Source organism: Mastigoproctus giganteus, chromosome 6 (genome assembly GCF_048544385.1).
Source record: "Mastigoproctus giganteus isolate SK-2022 chromosome 6, ASM4854438v1, whole genome shotgun sequence".
Taxonomy (NCBI): Eukaryota; Metazoa; Arthropoda; class Arachnida; order Uropygi; family Thelyphonidae; genus Mastigoproctus; species Mastigoproctus giganteus.
Window position 1 is genome coordinate 145849436 of NC_143580.1, and position 25774 is coordinate 145875209.

Below are 25774 nucleotides of genomic sequence, written 5' to 3' on the forward strand. Positions count from 1 at the left end.
ACTGTTGTTTTTAATTTTCATAAATGACATCGATGAAGGGATAGAGGGTGTGATAACTAAATTTGCAGATGATGTTAAAATTGGTAGAGTAGTTAATGATCACTGTCAAGCTGAGCTTCTTCAGAGGGACCTAGATAGACTTCAGGAATGGTCAGAAAAATGGCAGCTATGCTTTAATCCAACAAAGTTAAGGTATTACACCTGGGAAACAGTAATCCCAAAATAACTTATTCACTTGGTGGAGTTCAACTAAATCCAGTACTGGAGGAAAGGGACTTGGGTGTTACGATATGGTCAGACATGAAATTCTCTGAGCATTGTAAACAGGTTGCAAGGAAGGCCCATGGTGTCCTATCGATGATCTATCGAACTTTTGCAAGTAGAGATAGGGATGTGATAATCCCATTATATAAGGCTTTTATTAGACCACACTTGGAATACTATGTTCAAGTATGGAGACCGCACCTAAAGAAAGACATCGAGCTTCTTGAAAGGGTGCAAAGATGGGTAACTCACCTGGTGAGATCGGCAAAAGGGCATCCATATGAAGAAAGACTTCGACTATGTCGGTTACAGAGTTTGGAAACTAGACACCTTAGAGTCTAGTTTCCAAACTAGACTACCTGCAAATTTAGAGGAGATTTGACTGAGGTGTTTAAGGCTCTGAGAGGCATCAGTAAAATGAATGAGGACAAAATTTTCAAGATTATAAATGATGCTAGAACTAGGGGACATAAATTCAAGTTACAGGGGGAAATGTTTAGATTGGACTGTAGGAAGTTTTATTTTAGCCAGCGAGTTATAAATTACTGGAATAAGTTGCCTACATGGGTGGTAGAGGCTGATAGTTTGGGGAAATTCAAAGGTCATCTGGATAGTACCTTTGGGTGAGGGAAGCGCATGGAATGATAGGTTTAATTTCCTTTTCTTTTATTAATTATTATTATTTATTATTATTATTTTTTTTTTTTTTTACCATTGTTTTATTTGGGTTTTTTTTTTTTTTTTTAGGCTGGTGCAGCATAAGCCATAGGCTTTCTTGCACCATGATGCGGCCATTACTAATACTAATACTAATTCAAGTCTGATGTGCAGGGGTGGAAGATGAACCTTGTTTGATTGCACTAAAGGAATATATTTTACATCGCATGTCCTGATATGAGCTTGTCCCAATGTTGCCCAACATAATGTTCTTCTGTTGCATGGCTGTTCCACAAACACAAAAAACAACAATATTTTGTGAACCCCCCCCCCCCACAAACCAAAAAAGCAAACCAATAATCTTAAGATCACTGCATATGTTCCAACCATAATCCTGTTTTATAGCATGTAGAAACTTAGACATGCTTTCATGACTTTCTTTAAGTGCAACTGAATGAAACACAGGAACTGATGGAAATTCATTGCCATTATAAAGAAACACTGCATTTAAACTTAATTTTGAGGCATCTATGAATAAATGGCATTCATCTGACTTATGCACACCACCTAGTTCTTTCAGAAGTCCAATAATGTCTTTGCAAAAACACATACTGTCTACCATTTCAGAATATTTCGAAAACTTTTCATAACTTTTTCAAAACACTGAAATCTTTGTTCCTGCTGCGAGTATATTCCACTGCTGTTACCTAGAACCTAACAGTTCAGCTTGTTCTTTCAGCAAATTTAAGTCTCGAACCAAATCATTCAACTCATCTTGTTTGATTAAATGTACCTCACTACCTGAACTACCTGGCTGATAGTCAACATCTTGTGAAGCGGAGGCTTCCAGGGAATGAACTTGATCACTATTATCTTCCCCACTACTGTTTGGAGGATAGATTTACAACATTGATAACATGTCACAATCAATTAATACTTGGAAAACCTTGGCACAGCCTACAAAACGCCTCACTAACGCTGTGTGCTCTCTTCAAATTGTAAATTTCTGCATTGGAATTTCTGCATAGGTTGAAGTTTGATTGTTAATCACAAGAAAACTGAGGGCAGAATTGCTTGCTAAAATTAAGAGAATTAGCTTATATCTCTTAAAATAAATCAGTATGTCATACATTACTGGCTAGATTATACAAAATTGGCATATTTTGGTAAAATGTAACTCACTCTATATTTAATAGCTGTGACGTGATGTGAAACTATCATGAAACTATCACAGTTTTCGGAATTCAAGGCCTCGCAGGTGCCTTGCACCAGGCACTGCAATTTGCAGAACTTAAGCCTTTCTTGGTAAGAGAACACATAAGAATTGGTTAAAAACAGCATTTAAGTTCTTCAAGGTAAAACTCGTGTCGGCTAGTATTTTTACATATATCACAGCTCATAAGATCAAGATTAAAATCATATATCAAAAACAACAAAAGAAATTGGAGATTTATTTAGCATTAGCATACAATGCAAGAAAGTAAGCTTATGCAGCATCAGCCAAAAAAAACCCCTCCCATTTCACCCCTCTATTCTTTCCAAATGCCTGTTCAGCTCAACCTTAAATTTATTTAGGCTATTAGCTTCCACAACAAAAGATGGAAGTCTGTTCCACCAATCAACTACCTGCTAGCTAAAGGCAAATTTCTTCACATCTATTGTACAATTATCTTTCCTCAATTTGAAACTGTGCCCCCTCAGGTTCTTAGTCTGAGCAAGAGGAAGAATCCCATCAGCATTCAGCTTGCTCAACCAATTCAAGGCCTCGCAGGTGCCTACTCTCCAGGCACTGCAATTTGCAGAACTTAAGCCTTTCTTGGTAAGAGAACCCCTTCGTTCCCCTCACCAATCTTGTTGCCCTTCTCGTTCTAGCAACTCTACATCCTTCCTAAAATGAGGCCTCCACAGCTGTACACAGTACTCTAGGTGTGGCCTGACCATTGCCTTGTATAACAATATAATCACCTCCCTGTCACTGCTAGAAAAATTTCTATATATCATTGACAAGACTCCATGACCTGCCCTGCTCAGCGAACTTCATATTTGACTGCACAATTACCCCCAGGTGTTTTTTCACTTTCTACTTCCTTGAGTGTAGTACCACACAGTTGGTACGTTTCTCTTGGGTTATTGCAACCCATATGCAAGAAAGTAAGCAGTATTTAACATTGACAAGTGCAGTATTTTGCACTTGTCAATGTTAAACTTCAGTTGCTAGTTCTCAGCCCATTTGCCCAACTTATCTAGATCCAATTGAAGTAGCATACTGTCTTTACTATCGTTAACAACCCTGCCAACCATTGTGTCATCTGCAAACTTGGACATTAGTCCTAATATACCTTCATCAATATCATTGATGAATATACAAAACAACAATGGGCACAACACCAAACCCTGGGGAACTCCACTAATAACATTTGTCTACGAAGAGCAGTGTCCATTGATTACCACTCTCTGTCTCCCACTCAACCATCCCTTTATCCATTGTAGCAACTGACCCTTAATGCCATACCTCTCCAATTTGTACAGCAGTCTTCCATGTGCAACAGTATCAAAAGCTTTCCTGAAATCCAAGTATATGATATCAAAATTATTGATATCATATACTTGATATTTAGAAATTATTTTTTAAAAATATTTAGAAATTATTTGCTCAGTGAAATCATTTATGGAAAATTATAGACTTGAGATGTATCCCATTAACTTGAATGCAGTATTTATACTGCATCAGAACTTGCATTACAGCAATGCTTTTTTTTTGCTAATAATCAGATGCAGTAAAATCAGCTTATTTAATAGGAAAGGAACCCTAGAATACTTTTTGGAAATAATGTTGTTAATATATTGTAGAAGAGGGTAACATTAGATTTTGCAAAGAAAATGAGGTGGGGTACTATCTTGCTGGAAAATTTAGTCATGAGGGTCTTCCTCTAAGTGAGGGAAAAAGCCAGTTCGTCAGCAGGTATGAAATGGTATGAAAGATGTTCACCTTTGGCAATTCCTGTTCATGCTCTACAATGTGATGCAGATTTTCAGTGCCCCAGATGCACACATTATGGTTATTCTTTTTAGTGCTTAATTGTAATGTTGCTTCACCACTGAAGATCAAGGATGAAGTTATTTATTTAGAAATAAATATTTCCTTATCCTCACACAATATTGTACTGGCTTTAGAAATAAATTTGGTAATTGTGGCTCACTTCTCCACTATGCATTCAGTTAAGGCAGTCAAAGATTGCTAGCCACTTAAGTAATAAAAATTTTTATTTAACTTTAATTTAAATACATTTCCTGCAACAACGCTATTAGGAGAACACGTTTTGCACTACCCGGGGTTGGTGTTTGTGTGTGGGGGGGGGAGGGGGAAGGTTCTGAAACTTAAACAGCCTGGTTTTTTGGGCACACAGATTTTTAGATGTTCTACCTGTATTAATAAAATTTACAAATTCAAATATTATACTTACAACAGCAATGGCTGTACACGTAGTTGGTGTAACTGTAGCAATAGGAATGGTAGCAACTGTAGGAATCACAGTAATAGGAGGAGTAATAAGAGAAGCAACAGGTGGGGTAACAACGTTAATGGCATTAGTAGAAACAGCACCATTATCTTTATCTGGAGAGGAAGAACGGGAACCATTTTTTCCATCTTTAATAGGCGTCCTAGCTTCTTTCTTTGGCAACTGAATTTTTCGTAGATTAAGCCTTTCTTTTGTTACCCATTCATCTAAACGCTTGTTAACTAACACAAGAAAACATTAAATAAAAATAATAAATAAAATTAAAAGAACTCTTTTTTATTAATCCATATTTTAATACACAATAAAGTTAAATTTCCTGCAACAAACAACATTTTTAATGAATTCATTCCACCATTTTGTTTCTTGAGCCATTAGCCCCATGAAATATGAATATGACCTACAGAAACCAACATCTTTCATTGATGTTGATGAATTCTTAAATTCCACTTCTCATTTTTGAGGAAAAAGTTCAGTTCATCATAAAATCAATGGAAAAATAGCAACTGTAATCTATTCTCAAGCTAGATCTTTTGCAACTGGATGGCATTTTTAAACAGATTGTACAATATACAGCTGTTTTTATTTATGGTTATAAACAGTGTATTTTTAACATAATTTTAAAAATTTTTTTCCAGGCTAGAGTGAGTATAAGATTTTTCTGGCACATTAGCAACAATGGCTATTTGATGCCAGAGTGAGTGAGTGAGTCAGTCAGCGGTATAAATGTTTAGGGGGCACACAAGGCAACTTAAGCCAATTATCATTATATATCATTTGGATGATTAAGTAGTTGTTAGTGATAGCAATAACTGAGCAGTAATAATCAATTTATTTGATTATGGTTAGTAATCAGTATATTTACTCCATCAATATTTGGTTAGTAACAATTATTCTCTTTGTGCGGACATTATGAATGAATGTTGGTATTTGTTACTCGTTAATCAATAAAATTCAAACTGACTTTTAGTCATGAAAATTTTCATTTATCATTTAAGTATCAAATATACACTGGTGTTCAAAGAAAGTGCATCACCTAGAAATTTCACATTTCTAACCCCTTTTTCACGATGGTATGTTACATTGACGACTAGCATCACAAATAGAAATATAAACAAAAGATATTTATTAATAGTTAAGGCAAAGCTAAGTAATATTTGACATGTGCTCTCAAAATATTTCAAAATGAGCATTTGCAATCTTTATACAACAGTTTTGGTAAACATGACAATTATGGCTGAAATGTTATCAGAAGTCCTCAATTTGCTTCAGTTAATCATTTTTTTTTTATTTTTTTTTTTTGATATGAAAACCCCAAACACAAGAATTAGAACCTATAGTACTTAGTACCGTGCTTGGGTTGGAGGTGAGAAGACGAAAGAAGATATTTGTTGACGTTAGACTTGAACTTCTGTAGACTATAATTTTCAGGAAATACGTATGAAGGTTGTTGTTTCTTGATTTTTAAGGAGCCCTTATGTGCTGTAATGTAATAACTAGATCGTATATATAGCTTAGCTTAATTTTTCAGCACTCACCTCATAGTAATCCGCTTAGTTGGTGGAAAGTTTTACCACATACATAGTGGTTATAGGATTCTAATAACTTATGGGGATTATGGATTTAAGAACTAAGTTATGGGTTTTAAATTTTTTGGTAAGAAAGGAAAGTGCACCTTCCATTCTATGGTTGCCTAATTAAATTAAATTAAATGAAGAAAGATAAAAGCTAATAGCCATGCACGAGCGACTTTCGAAATCGTCTTCAATTAGCTATAGTGGGGGGAAGAGAGCGCGCGAGTGTGTTATATACAGGTTAGGTTCACGAAATGCATTTCAGTGCACATGGAAACTTAATACGTGCTAAATCCCAAATGGGGGAGAAGTTGGTGGGAATCTTTTTGTTTAATACGTTAAGTGATGTATGGCACTTAAACCACTCAATGATGAGGGCTTCGTTTTGAAGGATTTTATAGCTGGAATTTAATTTGACTACTGTGATGGCTGAATCGATGAGTGGGTTATGATTATAAAATTGGACGTGTTGTGTTAGTTCTGTACTCGCTAAATTAGATTTGAAGCTATTAAAGTGGTAGTATGCACACGTGTTGGAAATTTTTGATGTTCTGAATTTTGCTGTTGTACTGCCTATGTAACATGCTTGGCAATCTGAGTGGCATCTCCCATACTCGTGTGTTGTCTTGTATTAATTGAATTTGGAACTTAACTTGTTATAAGACGTGAATATTAATTTGATATCTGTATTCTTAAAAATCTGTTGAAGTCTTCTAGCATATTGTTGATGATATGGGAGGGCGATAAGGGGTTCATGTATCTTATTCTTATTCACGTGGTTATTAATTTTGCTTGGGTTATTAGTGTTATTATGGACTCTGGCGATGGTTTCTTTTATTAGTTGTAATGGGTATTTTCTGTCAATGAATTTTTTGGTGAGGTATTGCAATTCTACAGATAGGTCTGTTTGTGTGTGACTATATTTTACAGCATTGTATATTTGGTTGTATAGAACTGCTTTTTTGATGTATAAAGAGATTTAGAAAATTAATTTTATCATTGGTTTCTACTTCGAGGATAAATTTGAGTCTTTCATGTGTTGTATTAAACGTGTTCAGTAAAGTATCGATGGTGGTTCTGTTGCCTATTGACAGGACGTCATCTGCATATCTCATGTATAGTTTAATTTCTGGTGGAAAGGGTTGGAGTATTTTTTCTTCAATAGAAGCGAGGTAGATTTCGGATAAGGGGGCAGAGATACCGAGGCCCATGGGAAGGCCAAAAATTTGTTCGTATATGTTATTTTGGAATTTAAATTGTTTGGCGTCAGTCTATAAATGTTCATTATTGACTGTTCCAGTGAATAATGAACAAACTGAAATCTCCCATAAGGAACATTTACTTTCCCATCTGTTTATAGAGACTCTTTACAGTCTTCTGATCTGTAGCAAAAGACAAACAGAATAGCAATATTACATCTACATTCACACATGAAGAATTCTTTAGAGAAGCAGATGTGAGAAGTTAATCAAATTCTAACAGGAGCTATATGATTTTGTCATAACTCAGAAGAAAGTGGATCTTTGTTTCCTGCTTTCTCACAGCACACAACTAGCTTCAAATCTAGCTTTGAAGATTTGAAAGCTAGATTTCAAATTTAGAAATGCTTTTATTGCACATAAGCTACTGTTTAAATCAGGGGTGGGGAATCTCTCGCCCGCAGGCAAAATTTAGCCCCCAGTCAAATTTAAAATTGCCTACTGACGAAGTCCTCTAAAATGCCATATGAAAAAACGGCATAAGCCTTATGGGCAAAACATAAATTTTGCCTGTTGACTGAAATTTGTTTATGGAGTGTTTTAAGCACTCCATAAACAAATTTCTGTTAGCCGTAATGCTTGTCTTGTGACGGAATCTTGAGTCGGAATAAGTACGAACTGATGATGTAATAGTTACACCTTTATTATAGCCAATTAGCATTTAGCATTCCCCCAAAACCATGCTTGCATACATTGGCTCTGTGTTATTAGGTCTTGTTATTGGTGATGGATAGTCAGTGTCGATTTAAGTTTTGTCTTCAATGGTTGTTGGTTGCATCATTACAAATTAAGTGCAATAATTTTGAATGCTGCAACATTTATAGTTCATTTGCTTAGTTCTATTTAATCAATATTGTAAAGTGCATAAAAGTAACCCCTTTCTACGGTGATTAGTAATAATAATAGAAGAATTGCAGGCGAAAGTTCTTTGTTTGATGAAAAATGGACAAATAATTATTTTTTCATGGAAGTGAATGGAAGGTGTGTGTGTCTCATTTGTAAAGAATCGGTTGCAGTTTACAAAAAGTACAATCTTGAATGCCACTATTTGACCAAGCATAAGGAATACGAAAAACTGAAAGAGACTCTGCATTTAGACAAGCTAACATTTTTAAAAGAATCTTTATGCAAACAGCAATCTATTTTCAAAAGACATATTATTCATGAAAATACATCCGTAATGCAAGCAAGTTATGAAGTGTGTGAGCTAATTGCAAAGAAACTGAAACCACATGTCGAAGATGAGTTTGTTAAAGAGTGTAGAGTTGCAGTTGCTTCAATTTTAACTCCAGAAAAAGTCAGATTGTTTGAGAATATTATTTTATCACGGAGGACAGTTTCTGACTGTATAAAAGACATGGCTAACAATATCCAAGAATCCTTGAAACAAGCAGCATCAGAATTCGTGTTTTATTCCATAGCTGTAGATCGTACAACAGACAGAGCACAAATACGGCACATTTGCTTATATTTGTAAGTGAGATAACGGCAAACTTTACAATACTAGATTTACTTGCTTTAAAATCAATGCACAGGACTACTACAGGTGAACATCTCTTTTCATAAGTCAAATCATCAGCAATAAGTGATTTCAATTTACCCTAAGAAAAACTGAGCAGTGTAGTTACAGACAGTGCGTCATTTATGGAAGAATCTTAAAAAAGACTTGTTGCTTTAATTAAGAAAGAATTGGAGAGCCGTCAATTGGAATCTAAAGTGTTCATAGTGTGTCACTGTCTTATTCACCAACAAAATTTATGACATAGAGTAAAAAATTATGTGGAGGTCCTAAAGTCTCGAAACTTTATTAGACTGTTGGACAGACAACTTGAGTAGTCGAGACCCACTAATTTTCGTAAAATCGGACAAATGCTAATAATTTATTGTAATTTTTCCTTGTAGAGGATCTGCGATCTCATTATGGATTTAAAATAAACAGTGGATTTTTTGAAAAGGGTAGTATAGACTATTTTGGAAATTTTAAAGGAATATTAAATTTTAGGAATATTATATATTTTATTTTAAGGCAGAAGAATACTCTTACCTGGGGTTTTCTTCAGGGACGGCTGCATACAGGAGAAGGTGTTCAGAAGGTGTTGAATTGCAATCATATGGAAGGAAGACAAAGAAAAAAGCCAGCTTTTGTCCTAAATCCTTGCATGGGGAGTAATTGTAGGCATAAAGGGAGATGATGTCCTGAAGCCTGATGGGGGGGGGGGGCTTTTTGTTAATTCAAGTTGTCTGTCCAACCAACAAAATTTATGTGCATGTTCTCTAAGAATGACCAATATAATGAAAGTGGTAACAAAATGTATTAACTTCATAAAAAATGAGGGATTGAACAACAGAGGATTTAAAGAAATGTTAAAGGATCTTGAAGCAGAATATGGTAATTTATTGTACCATTTGTGAGGTTTGCTGGGTAAGCAAAGGGCACATTCTCAAGAGCTTCTATGAGCTGAAAAATGAAGTGAAACTCTCACTGGATATTAAAAGCTCCACCATTATGGAATTAGAGGACCAAAAGTGGTCATGTGATTTTGCATTTTTGGTCGATATCACCAGCCACACTTAAATGACCTAAATTTCAAATTACAAATGCAAATCAGCTTATTACCTATCTTCTAGTCAATATCAGGAGCTTTGAATCAATGCTGCAATTGTTCTTAACTCAACTGAAAAAACACTTCATGGTACATTTTCCAACACTGAAAGAACTGAAATCAGAATTGATAGTGGAGTATGCCATAGAGCATTCCAATGTTTTGAATAAATGTCAAAACAGGTTTCAAAATTTACGAAATCATGAACTCAAACTAAAAATGTGCGAAACTCCTTTTGATGTGATGCCAAATGAAGCTCCTGATTTTTTGCAACTACAGTTAATTCATTTACAATTGGATAATATCGTGAAATCCAAATTTAATAGTGTATCTATTTTGGAATTTTATAAATCCTATGTAGATACTGAAAAATATCCACTTTTGAGGAATCATGCATTGAAAATTGCCTCACTGTTTTCTACCACTTACTGATGTGAACAGTTTTTCTCAACATTAAATTTAGACAAGAACTACTTGCGTGCTAAACTTACGGACGATAATCTTGCAAATCAACCCAGGATTGCTGCATCATCTCTGAGCTTTCCAAAGAAAAGCAGGGCCAACCTTCTCATTGAGGTGTAAGGTAAGAAGATTCATTAAAATTAAAACATTATAACTGTCAATCAGTTAATTCACTGCTACAAAGTTTGTCTTTGGTGTTTTGGTATTTAAGGCATTATAACTGCGTGGTTAATTAATGCATTATAACATTTTAATTAACATTACTTATTGTGATCGCGGGCATACCTACGAATTTGTAAAATTTAAGATTAATTTTTTTTTCTCAGCAAAGATGCACCTCCAGGGGTTCTTATGCACTTGCAATTTGCCCTGGTACTAAAAAGGTTCTCCACCCCCCTGGTTTAAATGAACACAACCCTTCTCCCAATGGCAAAATATGTCTCCTTTTCTAGCAGATATCAAGTTTCTGTTAGCTCAATAACAACAACAACAATAGTTTTCCTAACCAGAAGTTCAAACTGATAATACTCCTGACACTGCTATAGACACAGTTCAAATTAAGTGTTTTTGTATTGTTCCCTATCCTGACACATTCCTTCAAGTTATTTAAATTTGTTGCTCTAGCTCAGCTACCCATTCATTTAAAACACCTTTCCAATATTAGAAGACTCTTTGGCTTTTGTAGTCTCATACAAGAACCCTTGAGATGTATGAAAGTGTTACTTTGATACTCACCAGATACGTACAAATAAGTAAACACATTTTATATTTGATCCATAGCATCAGTAAACAAGAATTATATTTAACAGGTTTTAATAAGCCTGTAAGAAAAATGGAACAAGAAAGTAATGAATTACAAAGACTTTACATTGAAAAATGAAATTATGACTGAAACCAGCAAATTACTTTTTTTTTTATAGATTAGTTGCAAAAACTGTTCATATATTTATACCCAGCTAAAAACTCATTTGCTATTAAGTTCTATTACGAATTCAAATGAATGAATGCATTGAATGACATGCTTTAGTCAGACTGCTACAAAAAACCAGTGCATTACCACCAATCAGAAATGGCCTATGCTGCTTCAACCGAAACATACATATGCATGCTGTAGACTGAACCTGATTTATTCAAATTGTGATGGGTCACAAAAATATCTTCTCTAGGAATGCACCCTGAGCTTTCAAATGGGTATTCTAGGACAACAATATACAACTGTAGCTACTAAATTAATACAACATTAGAACAGATATACTTACAATCAATGTAATGAACGTAATAAAGAGTTTCAGTATCTTGTGACTCTTTGACACTTAGGACTTCAGCCAATGCTATAGGAAAAAGAAAAAGAGAAATAGAAATCAGTAATACATAAAATCTCAACAGATAGAAATATTTATTATTCTGCTCATCTTATTTTTGCCTATACAAGTGAAACCGTCAAATAATAGTTAGTCAATAATGGGATAAAATACTATAAATGTCCACTATTTTGAAGGTTATCAAAATTAATAATGACAAACAATAATTAACAATGCCTCCACCTGCATACACACACACTACTCATACTCATCCCAGTCATATCTGGCAGAGTAGAGGCAGTGAGATTATATGCCAGCTGCTCTGGATGCCTCACAGAAAGTTACCAACACATTTGGTCTGGCAAACTATCTAGCAGCCAGCCTGCAAATATTATTTAGAACCGTAACCCTGAAACATAAGGAAGATTAGATCTCTCCATGATGTCCACCATAACCTCAAAAGACATCAATCATATTGAATGATTGAAAAGATGGGGGTTGCCAGAGCTTTGTTCTGGAGACTAAACATGGGTTTCACACTCTTCAAGCCTCCAATAAACAAAGTAGTGGTACTGCACTAGGTAATGAGTCATCTACCACCTATAATTGCTTGATAACATAGAGGGATGGCATTCCTCTGTGGTGTGGTGTGGTGTAGATACCATACCTTAAACCCAGCTTACACTGGTTTACACCTGGGTGATCACCTCCAGTATACCAGGTGTAGTATTTTGGGAGTTGCACAAAGGGGTTATACCCAGGGTTACTAACAATACCACCAATATAAAGGCACAACAGAGGATTTGGCAGTCACAGAACGACCGGAATTCACCAGTTGTTCTATGACAACCAAATCCACTGAAAGTGTCACCTGAATATCAGTTCCATCAGCATTTGACTCAGCAAGCCTCAAGGACCAAACAGAAAAAAATTAATAAAATAAAATTGAATAAAAAATATAGAAAGCAGGAACTACATCTAGTACAGACTTGTGGTGATAGGTAACACTGCATGCATTCTTTGTGAATCAGTGTGCCACGTGGTGTCGGGCTGGATAGAGTCACTGAATATTTATGCACAGTTCTTTGGCAGTGTGTTATGCGTAGTTTGAGATTGTTGCAATGGCTGATGTGAGAGAGCAACGTGCTTGCATCAAAATTTGTTTCCTTCTTAACAATAGAGCAGCAGAAACCCATAAGAAGTTGAAACAAGCTTTTCGTGACAATGCTTTAGGCCAGACGCAGACCTACTATTGGTTTAACTGTTTCAAAAACGGTCGAATATCGGTTTATGACGATGAGCGCTCTGGGCGTCCATCATTGATCACCACCCTGGAAAATGTCACAAAAGTTTGAGTGGCAATCTGTGAAGACCGCAGGTGGACCATCCACAACATTTGTGGCATTGCAGGTGTCAGCAGATTTTGTCAGATGAGTTGAACATGAGAAGGACTGCAGCCAAGTTTACTGAGTGAAGACCAAAAGCAGCATCGCATGGAAGTTAGCAGAGCTCTTCAAGAACACACCAGGGGTAATCAAAACTTCCTTTCTATGGTCGTTGCTGGTGACGAGAGTTGGGTATATGGGTATGATCCAGAAACCAAGCAACAATCATCCCGTGGAACAGCCCATCTTCGCCTCGACCGAAGAAAGCCCGACAAGTGAGAAGCAATGTGAAGTCCATGCTGATCTGTTTTTTGGACATTGACAGGATTATCCATAAGGAATTCATTCATTCTGGCCAGACTGTCAATGCAAAGTTCTACTGCGACGATTAAGGGAAGTCATCAGGAGAAAACATCCACAGAAGTGGCACACAAAGAACTGGGTCCTTTATCATGAGAATGCCCACACATCTCAACAGCCCAACAACATGGCAGTTGTTCCCCACTCCCCTTATTCTCCAGACTTACCCCCTGCGACTTCTTCCTCTTCCCAAGAATGAAAATCATGCTGAAGGGTCGAAGATTTGTCAGCACAGAGGATACCCAAATCAAATCGCAGGTGGTGCTGAACATTATGACAAAGAAGGGCTTTCAGGACACATTCAAATCATGGGAGAAGCGCTGGGATCAGTGTTTCTGCTCTCAAGGGGACTACTTCGAAGGTAACAATGGCAAATCTAATTTATTTTATAAATACATTTTGGGAACTTTTGGGTAGCACCTCGTATTATTAACATGAATTCAAACAAGTATTGCCCAAGGAAATATAGCAAGCCTTCAAATTTTAAAAAAACTAGATCAGCTTACAATCTCTGATCAATGCACAGACCACAAGTTAAAAAACTGTTTCAGACTTTGAAAGTGTTCAACTTTTTGTTGATGCAGATTTTACACAGTGTAAACATCCAATGTTGTGACTAAACAAATTTAAGGAAGGAATATGGAAATTAATTGTTTTTACTGGTGCAGTATAAGCTTTGCTTCTTTGCATCACGTTGCCAATACTAATATTAAATACAGTAATTTTTTTGCAGTGTAAGGCAGGCAACTGTTCACATTCTTCTCTTTCAATATTAAATAAATCATGTAATTCTTTTAAGCTTCATGTTCCATGTTGTATGATTTGTGATTGAAATTTTAGATTTTTTTCAAGGCACAATTAGCATATATGCACAATATGTCTATTATCTTCACCCTGTCTGTTTGTCTGTCTGCATGTGACAATCAACTCTCAGTAGATGGATTTTCATAAAATAAATTTCCCAAATTTCATTAAAATCAGACCAAAATACATATCCAGCAATTATTATTATTTATTTTTTCATACATATTACATAGGCTATTCATATATTGAAGCACTGGATATTATGCCATCCAGTACTTCAATATATGATATACAGTGGAATCTCGTTAATACAAAGTTCAAGGGACCTAAATTTTCACGTTTTGTAATAACGCGGTCCCCCAAAGGTGTCAAAATTTTACCGTTTTTTTTTTTTTTTTGGTACCTACCGTATATCCAAGAATAATAATAAATAATAATATCAAAAATAAATTAATAAAATAAAATAATAAAAATAATATAAAAACAAAAGCCTTGTCGAACATACAGTAATAGGAATAACATATTTTTTAAAGATTTTATTTTATTTGTAAGATAAACTAAGAGAAAAGCAATATTAACAGAAATAAAAATATTGTACAGTATATAGTTTGATGTATACAATATTTTAGTATCACAGTAAAAAGAATTACAATCTTAATATAAAAGAAGACGTATGAAACCATTAACTTTTTAATAAATTAATCTAATTTAGAGAAAGAATCCAATGTTGTTTGCACAATTTTTGTCCTATATGCATTTTTAACTACAACACAGACATTATCAAATGCAATAGTTGTTTCTTTATCAATGTTACTGCAAGCCAACACATTCTCTATTATGTTCAATGCATTCTGGGCATCTTTTTTAGATGGCAGTATGTGCACTTCTTCACTTTCGCTGGTGCTGGTAACAAAAACATCATCATTTTGTTTGGTGCTCAGTAGCTCTTCTGTTGTTGGTGTTGCAGTGGTAGCCACCTTCCACCTTCACAAACTCCTCAAATTTGCCAACAAAATCCATATGCTCCTTCAAATTCCTCCATTCCTCACTGTTGCTATCACATTCGTCTGCTGGACCATGTTTTTCGATGATGTTCTCTCCAAAGCCACTCTTTCTGAAGCAGTTGATTATTATACTTGATATAATACTTTCCCAAGCAATAACAAGATTACGGATAGCATCCAAGACATTCCAATTTGGCCGAAAATTGTTCCCTCCTCCTATGTTGTGGATCAAGTACCTTATCAGGTGGGCTCTATATGCTGTCTTGAGATTATAAATAATGCCTTGATCCAGTGGTTGCATTAAACTGGTGGTATGGGGGGGTTAAAAACAACAGCCATATATTTGTCAACTTAAGTGTCTCGGCAGAATGTGCTGTACAATGGTCTAGAATCATCAAAATGTTCCTTTTTTTTTTTCCTGAAGCCATTCTTCTGTCCAATTTTTGATAACCAAGACCGAAAAATTTTGACCGTAAGCCAAGCACTTCTATTGGCCTCATAATCACAGGGAAGTTGGTTAACTGCTTTAAAACATCTTGGCTTGGAAAACTTACCAATCACAAGTGGGTGTCGTTTTGTACTGCCATCTGAATTGCAGAATAACAGAACAGTGAGTCTTTGTTTACTTAATTTTCCACCATGACAAGACTCTCTTCGAACAGCAAATGTTTTGTTTGACAGGAAATTATAAAATAAACCTGTCTCATCAAGATTAAAAATATCCTTTGCCTCATATTTTTCAAGGATGGACCGTACGGAACACAACCAGTCTGTAGCCTTTTCCTTTTCGACTAATCCAGACTCGCTGCAAACGTTTCGCGAAACCAAGTCATTCCTATCTTTAAATCTTTGGAGCCAGCCACTGCTGCATTTGAAGTCACTAATCTCATGTTGCTGAGCTAGATAATTTGCCTTTTCTTGCAAAATTGGACCTGATATTGGCAAATTAGATGCACGCATTTTTTGATACCAGTCGAAAAGTTTTGTTTCAATCTACTCATGTTTTGCACCATGAATTCATGCACTTCAAGTCTTTTTCGGTTTTTCAGTATTGCAGATAAAGTAGGTAAAGGGATGTTGCATTCCTATGCAATGTCCGTTTTGCTTCTTTCCATCCTATCAGCCTCTTATATAATAATTTTTAGTTTAATTTCCAGGCTTAATTTTGTCCTTCTACGTTTTGTTGCCATAACACTGTAAGATAAGATTTAATATAAACAAAAGACATCAGTTCTTCAAATAGGCCTCTGGGGTTGAGTATATTCATACTATGATTTTTTAGCGTTTCTCACCAACCATTGAAGTAAAAACGAAAACCAAAATCTTAATAACTTTGTATTTAAATTTATAATAGATTTACAGTAGATCAAACAAAACAAGTACAATTAAATTTACAGCGGATATACAAATAAAATACTGATAATACAATAAAATATGCTAGATTAAAAGCGCTAAAATAACTGAAAACAAGTATAATTACATTTACAGTGAATATACAAATAAAATGATAAAATACTGATAATAAAATACTGAATTAAAATACAATAAAATATATTAGATTAAAAGCGCTAAAATAACTGAAAACAAGTATAATTACATTTACAGTGAATATACAAATAAAATGATAAAATACTGATAATAAAATACTGAATTAAAATACAATAAAATATACTAGATTAAAAGTGCTAAAATAACTGTAGCTTTCGAAGGCTTCTGCCTTCTTCCTCAACAGTACACTTCTGTTCTGCGGTGCCCCTGTAAATACCAGCAGGTTCACAGTACATCTCACATGATTCTATAGCACGTGTACTGTTCCCATGTGAGTTGGAACCGGAAGCGGCTCGGGCGCGCTCCAGGCAGAAACGTTCATCCCCTCCAAGGATTACCACCTCAAAGAGGGGATGAATACGTATACCCCTGTCTCTATTTATATTATTTTCAATAGAACTAATTCGTAGGCTCTCGAGCCACTTGCGGTCCCAAAACCTATGCGCCCGATTAACCGAACGTATAGCTCGTATACTAAGGAATTACCAGACGCGCTGTGTGCAGCTCCCAGGTCGGAAACTGCACACGGTCGTGTCACAGGTGAAAGACCCCATCTTAAACAAATATACAAGTGGGGTCGTATATAGCATCAAGTGCCCGGAGTGTGGGGAATGTTATGTGGGGGAAACGAAACGGTGCCTCAAGGATTGTCTGGGGGAGCACACAAACGCGATAAGAAATGCGGATTATGGTAAATCCGCCGTAGCAGAACATTTTTGGGAGAAGCAGCATCAGATCTCACCGGACGAAGCTGTCATCATGGATCGGGCGCATAGGTTTTGGGACCGCAAGTGGCTCGAAAGCCTACGAATTAGTTCTATTGAGAATAATATAAATAGAGACGGGTATACGCATTCATTCCCTCTTTGAGGCGGTAATCCTTGGAGGGGATGAATGTTTCCACCTGGAGCGCTCCCGAGCTGCTTTCGGTTCCAACACGCATGGGAACAGCACACGTGCTATAGAATCATGGGCACCTCCGTAGCCAGCTGGGAAGGAGCAGCAGTGTGTAGCACAAGCTTCTTGATTAGACCGGGGTTCGAGCCCATCACCACCAAATACGGAGGTTGCGGAAAGGTCAGGGAATGACCACCGCATATCCCAGAGCAATATGGCCTTAGTTGCTAATGCTCCTAAAAACCAAATAACGAACAAACAAACAAACAATAGAATCATGTGAGATGTACCATGAACCTGCTGGTATTTAAAGAAGTACCGCAGAACAGAAGTATACTGTTGAGGAAGAAGGCGGAAGCCTTCGAAAGCTACAGTTATTTTAGCACTTTTAATCTAGTATATTTTATTGTATTTTAATTCAGTATTTTATTATCAGTATTTTATCATTTTATTTGTATATTCACTGTAAACGTAATTATACTTGTTTTCAGTTATTTTAGCACTTTTAATCTAGAATATTTTATTGTATTATCAGTATTTTATTTGTATATCCACTGTAAATTTAATTGTACTTGTTTTGTTTGATCTACTGTAAATCTATTATAAATTTAAATACAAAGTTATTAAGATTTTGGTTTTCATTTTTACTTCAATGGTTGGTGAGAAATGCTAAAAAATCATAGTATAAAAGACATCAGCTCAGATAAAATGCACAAAAAATAGATTGCTGTATACGATAGCAAAAGACTCTTTGAACTGGGGTTGCAACTGACCTTATTCCCGTGGAGGGAAAGGGAGTACATGTAAACAAATAGAAAAACTTTTTATTATTTTGTTAATTTAACAACTCATCCTTCAGAAAGATGTTTCTCAGAGTGCACTTGACATAAACTACCATAAACTGCTTTTGTTTACACAAAGCTAATTTCTAACAAGTCAGTGCCATCCTTCGGGAAGCAGGGAGCAATAATTGGATTGCACTGCCAAGATTTGTATTAAACAAACAAAATGACAATATTTATTTCTCACGGGGTGAAAAAGAACTTTGTAATACATATTAACCGAATTTTGTAATAAACGAATATGTTTACATAGAAAAGCCTATCCTTTCGCAGGGGAATGGTGTGTGCTTCATATAAATGAGCACTTCATATAAACAAACAAAATGACAATATTTATTTCTCACGGGGTGAAAAAGAACTTTGTAATACATATTAACCGAATTTTGTAATAAACGAATATGTTTACATAGAAAAGCCTATCCTTTTGCACGGGAATGGTGGGTGCTTCATATAAATGAGCACTTTGTATAAACTAAGTTTGTATTAATGAGATTTTACTGTATATTGAAGTGCTTCATCTATATATCTGTTGCAATATTTCACAAATACAAACCTTTGATTTCCAACGTCTTTTCATTAGTATTAATCTTAATAATTTGAAATCTGTCCTTAATGAAATGTATCGCAAATATAAGCATGTAATTACATGCAATGCACCATATTGGAACAATCTTCTTAATCTATATATTTTTAATAACTTTGTTTTTGATGATGTAGTGATTTATGAGCAGATCAAAGGTACACGTATGGGCAGTCCTGTATTATGCTAATCTATATCCCCACTAGTCTCAAGGCTCTTTACAACAGAATATTCTTATCTTTAGGGGTGTGTGTGTGTGTGTGTGTGTGTGTGTGTGTGTGTGTGTGTGTGTGTGTGTGTGTGTGTGTGTGTGTGTGTGTGTGTGTGTGTGTGTGTGTAATGATCCAAATTTTCTTTACAAGTTTGACCTTTATATCCACAGACATTGTTTTGGATAAAACTAAGAGTAACAACCAAAAAAGCACATTATTTAGACTTGTATATAAATATTGACAGTGGTGATATAATTATTAATCTCTATAATAAAATTACTTTTGTGTTTTTAATTTTCATGTGTGGTCAATTTTTCACATTGGTTATCTGATTTTTCCAAAAGTGTACATTCTGATGTTATCATTTCACAATGTATCAGGATTAATATGATTTAAAGTGATACCAAAATTGCAGTTGCCAATATTAAAAGGTTTTATTCTAAGCTAATTAGCAACCTATTTTCATTGACTTATCTTCAGTATCATTTTTTTAAGGCAATGAATATAATCAATTATAAAAAGATACAGGTTATGTATATAAAAATCAAATTTTCAATTAGCTTTCATGTGTCTATCATTCAGCCTTTGATTATACCATCCAGTCAAAACATGATCATACCTGTGTTTTATCAATCAGCTGTTCCTAACAGCCTGATAGCACAAATGTTGTGGTGAGAACCAGTAAATGTAATACTGCAGATTAATAGCATGCAGTCCATATGAAGTACTTGATCAATATGGGAAAGGGATGTGATCTGATGGACTTCAAAAAAGTGACTGTTGGGTACTGGTTGGAGGATAGCAGCATTATGTAACTGCGAATTGTGTGGGTTTTCCATGGAGGTAAGTTAACGTGTTTCAAGACTGGATGGATAGTGGGCAGAGAAACAGTGAACAGGTCAAAGGCAGGCACCCATGCCTCATCAACAACCATTGATGAGGCACCCATGCCTCATCAACGGTTGTTGTAAATGAAGGCTGTTCCACCATGTGCAAGCAGATGGACAGAAAACAGTGGAATGGCTGAACATGGACTTTAATCAGGAGACAACCAGTATGCTCATGTGCCACCAAAATAGGCACCCGATCAAGGTTCCCCATGCTTATGGCCACCCATTGTTGATGACACCTAAAGTTTGCATCTGAACATCATCATTGGACCATTGACAACAAGAAAACAGTTGCTTTTTCAAGTGATTCACATTTCCTGATATGCCACATGGATGGTAGGTGGAGGGTATGGTGGAAAACTGCAGTAAAGATTCACTATGATGTTCTGGTACAAAGAAACAGGAAGGTTGCAGCAGTGTTTTGTTATAATGGATGTTTACCTGGGAATCTCTTGGAGTCCTCATATCCCTAGACCTAAAAACTGCCTATTCATTGTAACTGATCAGGCAACCCTCCACCCTTCATGGTGGTGGTGGTGGTGGTGACTATCTTCCCAGACGGCACAGGTGTATTCCTGCCATTTTGTTAGAGAGTGGTTCACTGAACCCAAAAGTGACTTCCAGGTACTACATTGGCAAACAAATTCACCAGATATATACACCTCGATCAGATCACCTCACAAGTGCCTAGTATACAGATGCTGAACTTGTAGAACTTAAGCCTTTCTTTGTAAGTGCATCCCCTTTGTTCCTCTCACCAATCTTGTTGCCATTCTCTGTACTTGTTCTAGGAACTCTACATCCTTCATAAAATGAGGCCTCCCATGTATACAGTACTCAAGGTGTGGCCTGACCATTGCCTTATACAAAGAGATAATCACCTCCTTGTCTCTGCTAGCAAAATTCCTATATATCATCGACAAAACTCCATGATCTATTCTGGCAGCCTGTCTGCACTGCTCAGTGAATTTCATATCTCACTGCACAATTACCCCCAGGTCTTTTTCATTCTCCACTTCTCTGAGTGTAGTACCACACAGTTGGCATGTTTCTCTTGGGTCTGCTACCCATATGGAGTACTTTGCATTTGTCAAAGTTAAACTTCAGTTGCCACTTCTCAGCCCATCTCCCTAACTTTTCTAAATCCTGTTACAGTAGCATACTGTCTTTACTGTCATTAACAACCCTGCCAACCTTTGTATCATCTGGAAATTTGAGGACGAGGGTTGCCGGTGCGGACGTGCCTTTCTGCTGCTCTTGGAACAGAGAAGTTTTTTCTGATTTATTTTCTGCTTTATTAGTTTAAATTGACATATTAACTTATTTTCTAGAGTAGCTTTATATTCCTATTTACGGTACTTAAGTTTAAAGTAACTTAGATAGAGATTTTGTAGGTATTACTTAGTATCGGAAAGGGTATCAAATCCACGTGTTTACCGTTCGTAAATAGACACCATTGTTACAGGAAAATTAATCAGTAAAATCTATTAATCTTGTCGAACTTCATTGGCAATTAAATTGTACTTTTAACTATACATATAACCACTTAGGTTACGTAACATAAATAATTAGTAACAATAAATAATTAATACATAACTTTATACGGAAGTTATATAAAGGGATTTCGTAGATAACACTCGTTACTGAAACATAAATATTTCGTAGATAACACTCGTTACTGAAACATGGAGTCACTGGTTAAAGATGCATTGCAGGATCATCTAGACAAGACTGCAGCAATAATTCAAACACAGCATGGGTTTGTTAAGGGAAAGTCTTGTCTGACAAATTTGATTGGTTATTATGATGTGGTCACAAAGGAACTGGTTGCAAAAAATAATTTTGATATCATATACTTGGATTTCAGGAAAGCTTTTGACACTGTTGCGGATGGAAGACTACTGTACAAATTGGAGCAGAATGGTATTAAGGGTAAGTTGCTACAATGGATAAAAGGATGGTTAAGTGGGAGAAGACAGAGGGTGGTAATCAATGGGTGCTGCTCTTCGTGGACTAATGTTATTAGTGGAGTCCCACAGGGTTCGGTGTTGGGTCCACTGTTGTTTTGTGTATTTATCAATGATATTGATGAAGGTATATCAGGCTTAATGTCGAAGTTTGCAGATGACACAAAGGTTGGCAGGGTTGTTAATGACAGTAATGGCAGTGTGCTACTGCAACAGGATCTAGATAATTTGGGTAGATGGGCTAAGAAGTGGCAACTGAAGTTCAACCTTGACAAATGCAAAGTACTGCATATGGGTAGAAGTAACCCCAGAGAAACGTACCAACTGTGTGGTACTACACTTAAGGTGGTAGAAAATGAAAAAGACCTGGGAGTAATTGTGCAGTCAGATATGAAGTTTTCTGAGCAATGCAGACAGGCTGCTAGGGCAGGTCATGGGGTTTTGTCAATGATATATAGGAATTTTGCTAGCAGGGAAAAGGAGGTGATTGTCCCTCTGTATAAGGCAATGGTCAGGCCACGCCTTGAGTACTGCGTACAGGTCTGGAGGCCTCATTTTAGGAAGGATGTAGATTTGCTTGAGCATGTACAGAGAAGAGCAACACGATTGGTGAGGGGAATGAAGGGATTCTCTTACCAAGAGAGGCTTAAGTTCTGCAAATTGCAGTGGCTGGAGACTAGGCACCTGCGCGGTGATCTGATTGAGGTCTATAAGGCCTTGAATGGGTTGAGCACGCTGAATTCTGATGGGATCCTTCCACTTGTTCAGATTAAGAACCTACGGGGACATAAGTTCAAATTAAGAAAGGACAGATGTAGAATAGATGTGCGGAAATTTGCCTTTAGCCAGCGGGTGGTTAATTGCTGGAACAAACTTCCATCTGTCGTTGTGGAAGTTGATAGGTTAAATAAATTTAAGGAGGAACTGGACAGGCATTTGGAGGGAATGGTGTGATATTTTTTTTTTTTTTTTTTGGCTGATGCTGCATAAGCTCCTACACTTGCTTTCTTGCATCATGTGCCACTACTACTACTACTACTACATAAATATTTCGTAGATAACACTCGTAGATTTCGTAGATAACACTCGTTACTGAAACGTAAATATTTCGTAGATAACACTCGTAGATTTCGTATATAACACTCATTACTGAAACATAAATATAGCGTTATAACTGTGTTGGGATACAAGTTTAGGATTTAATTTTGTACTGAAATTGAAATTTTATTGAAAGTAAATCGAAATCATTACTCAAACCAGAGCAGCAAAGCAAAAGGCTCAAGCTAATGGGAATGCTGTGGCTCAGGGGAGAACTGAGGGGGGCAGTTGCCCTCTGATTCACAGCCTTTTAAGATGCACTAATTGCTTGATGTTTGCGGAGCAGTCAGGTATGGGACATGATACTGCCATGGGGATGTCTTTGTATGTGCGCGATGCAAGGAGTGTAAGGAAATCAGGCGACAACTCAGCGTTGTTATGGGCCTATATGAGAGCTTGAAGGACAGGGTGGATGCCCTCGAAGGATTACAAATGAGGGGCCCATCAAGCTCTCAGCTGCCCACACCAATGCCAGAGCTTGCACTTGGTCATCGCACAACACAGCGGCAACCCCCAAGGCAGAATGCGCTGGTCCCAAAGGAACTAGTAGTTGTTGGTGACTCTATTGTCAGGGAAACGGGAAACATGCTTTGTAAAAAGGACAGGTGGAATAGGACCAGGGTATGTCTGCCAGGGGCAAAGGTTGATGACATTGTAGAGTGGATATCATCTTTTAAGGGCACAAAAGGTGATATAGTTGTACACGTTGGCACTAATGATATTAAGAGTAGGAGACCGGCAGAATTACTTAACAAGTACAGGTCACTGATGAAAAAAAGCCGTGAATTAGGGTTGAATTTGAAAGTGTCTGCAATTCTGCCCAGACACGATAGGAGGGAGTATATGATGACAGCCCTGTAGATCAATTCGGCCCTGGAAAGATTGTGCAGGGCTCAAGGGGTAGAATTTTTTTCAGCCTGGTCTGTACTTGTTAACAGGAGAGACTGCTTCTACAGGGATGGGATACACTTAAATAGAAAGGGTGCAAGAATGTTTGCTGATGCTATCGAGGCAGTGTTAGGTGAGTCAGAAAACTGCTAGGTTGGGGGGATACAAGGACTAATAGATTAACAGTAGCCACTGGCAGAGGAGAAAGTGATTCTTGCACTCCTTCTATTGGAATGAGCAGCAGCCTGGAAAATAAGATGCAGGATATTTCAGAGACTGCTGGGAATCATGGGGGTACAAGTGAACACATGGGTTGTGTTAGGGTGGCTAAGAGGTAGAGCAGGTGCATGTATACTTGCATGTACACCAATGCTAGGAGTTTAGTAAATAAATTTGATGAATTTGAGGTATTGCTCAAAACATCAAAGGCAGATATTGTTGGGATTTCAGAGACGTGGTGTCACACAGATATAAGGAATGCAGAACTGGAATTTGGGGAGTACAATGTCTACAGAAAGGATAGACAGGATAGGAAGGGAGGAGGGGTTATGCTATTAGTTAAGAAACACATAAAATCCAAGGAAGTGAAGCCAGTCGACATCGCTGGACAGTGCAGTGTCGAGTCAGTTTGGTGTGACATAAGCATTGGGAGATCAAAATTGAGAGTAGGAGTGTGCTATAGGCCTAATGACTCTGATGAGTATAATAAGAAACTGTACAGAGAAATAGAGTGGGCCAGTAAATCAGAAAGTCTTATAATGGGGGATTTTAATTTCCCAGATATTGACTGGAATTTGGGGACTGGTCACTCACACACTAGCAAGGCTTTTGTGGATTTATTGGATGATTGTTTTCTACATCAGCATGTTCAGGAGGCAACTAGAGGGAGTAATACTCTTGATTTGATTATCAGTAGTGATTCTTCATGCATTAAGAATCTGCAGATAAATGAACCACTAGGTGGCAGTGATCACAGTGTTCTGAAGTGGGAGTTACTCAAAGAGGTAACTACCATTAGGGGTAAAGGGAAGGGGTATTGCTTTCGTAAAGGCGACTACGATGGACTGAGACAGTATTTAAATTCTGTATAGTGGGACCAACTGATGATGTTACCAACAGCAAATTCAAAATGGGAAGCATTCAAAGAACTTATCTTGGGAGCTACTAGGCTGTACATACCAACTAAGAAATATTGTTCAAGGTTTAGGCCTAAATGGATGTCTGATGAACTAATGAGACATATGGCAGAGAAGAAAAATGCATGGGATACATACAAATTAACACGTGACACAGAAGCCTATGATAGATACAAGTTGATCTGTAACCAAGTTACAAAGGAGGTTAGGCAGGCGAAGGCAGATTACGAGAGATCCTTGGCAAGGGATGCGAAGAAAAACAGCAAAGAGTTCTTTACTTATGTAAACTCTAGAAGAAAGGGGGATGAATCAGATTGGTCCACTTGATATCGATGGGTCAACTTTTGATGATCCTGCTCAGGTAGCTAACAAACTAAATGAATATTTTGCATCGACATTCACACATGAGGAGTTATTCAGCGAGGGGAATGCCAGAGGTGTATTCAACTCTAGCAGTAAGCTAGAGAATCTTGTAATAACTGAGAGTAAAGTGGAGGAGAAATTGTTGAAGATAAACACAAGAAA

The 25774-nt window shown here is 36.7% G+C and overlaps 1 protein-coding gene across 1 annotated transcript in view; it reads right to left on the reverse strand.

Annotated features, from left to right (window-relative positions):
• Tip60 (Histone acetyltransferase Tip60) overlaps positions 1–25774 on the reverse strand; it is a 228849-nt gene that overhangs the window by 170948 nt on the left and 32127 nt on the right. The window contains exons 3-4 of the mRNA XM_090376520.1: positions 11597–11668; positions 4386–4663 (exon numbers count right to left, since the gene is read on the reverse strand). Coding sequence (XP_090232646.1) covers positions 4386–4663; positions 11597–11668 — 350 coding nt within the window. The remainder of the gene's footprint in view (positions 1–4385; positions 4664–11596; positions 11669–25774) is intronic.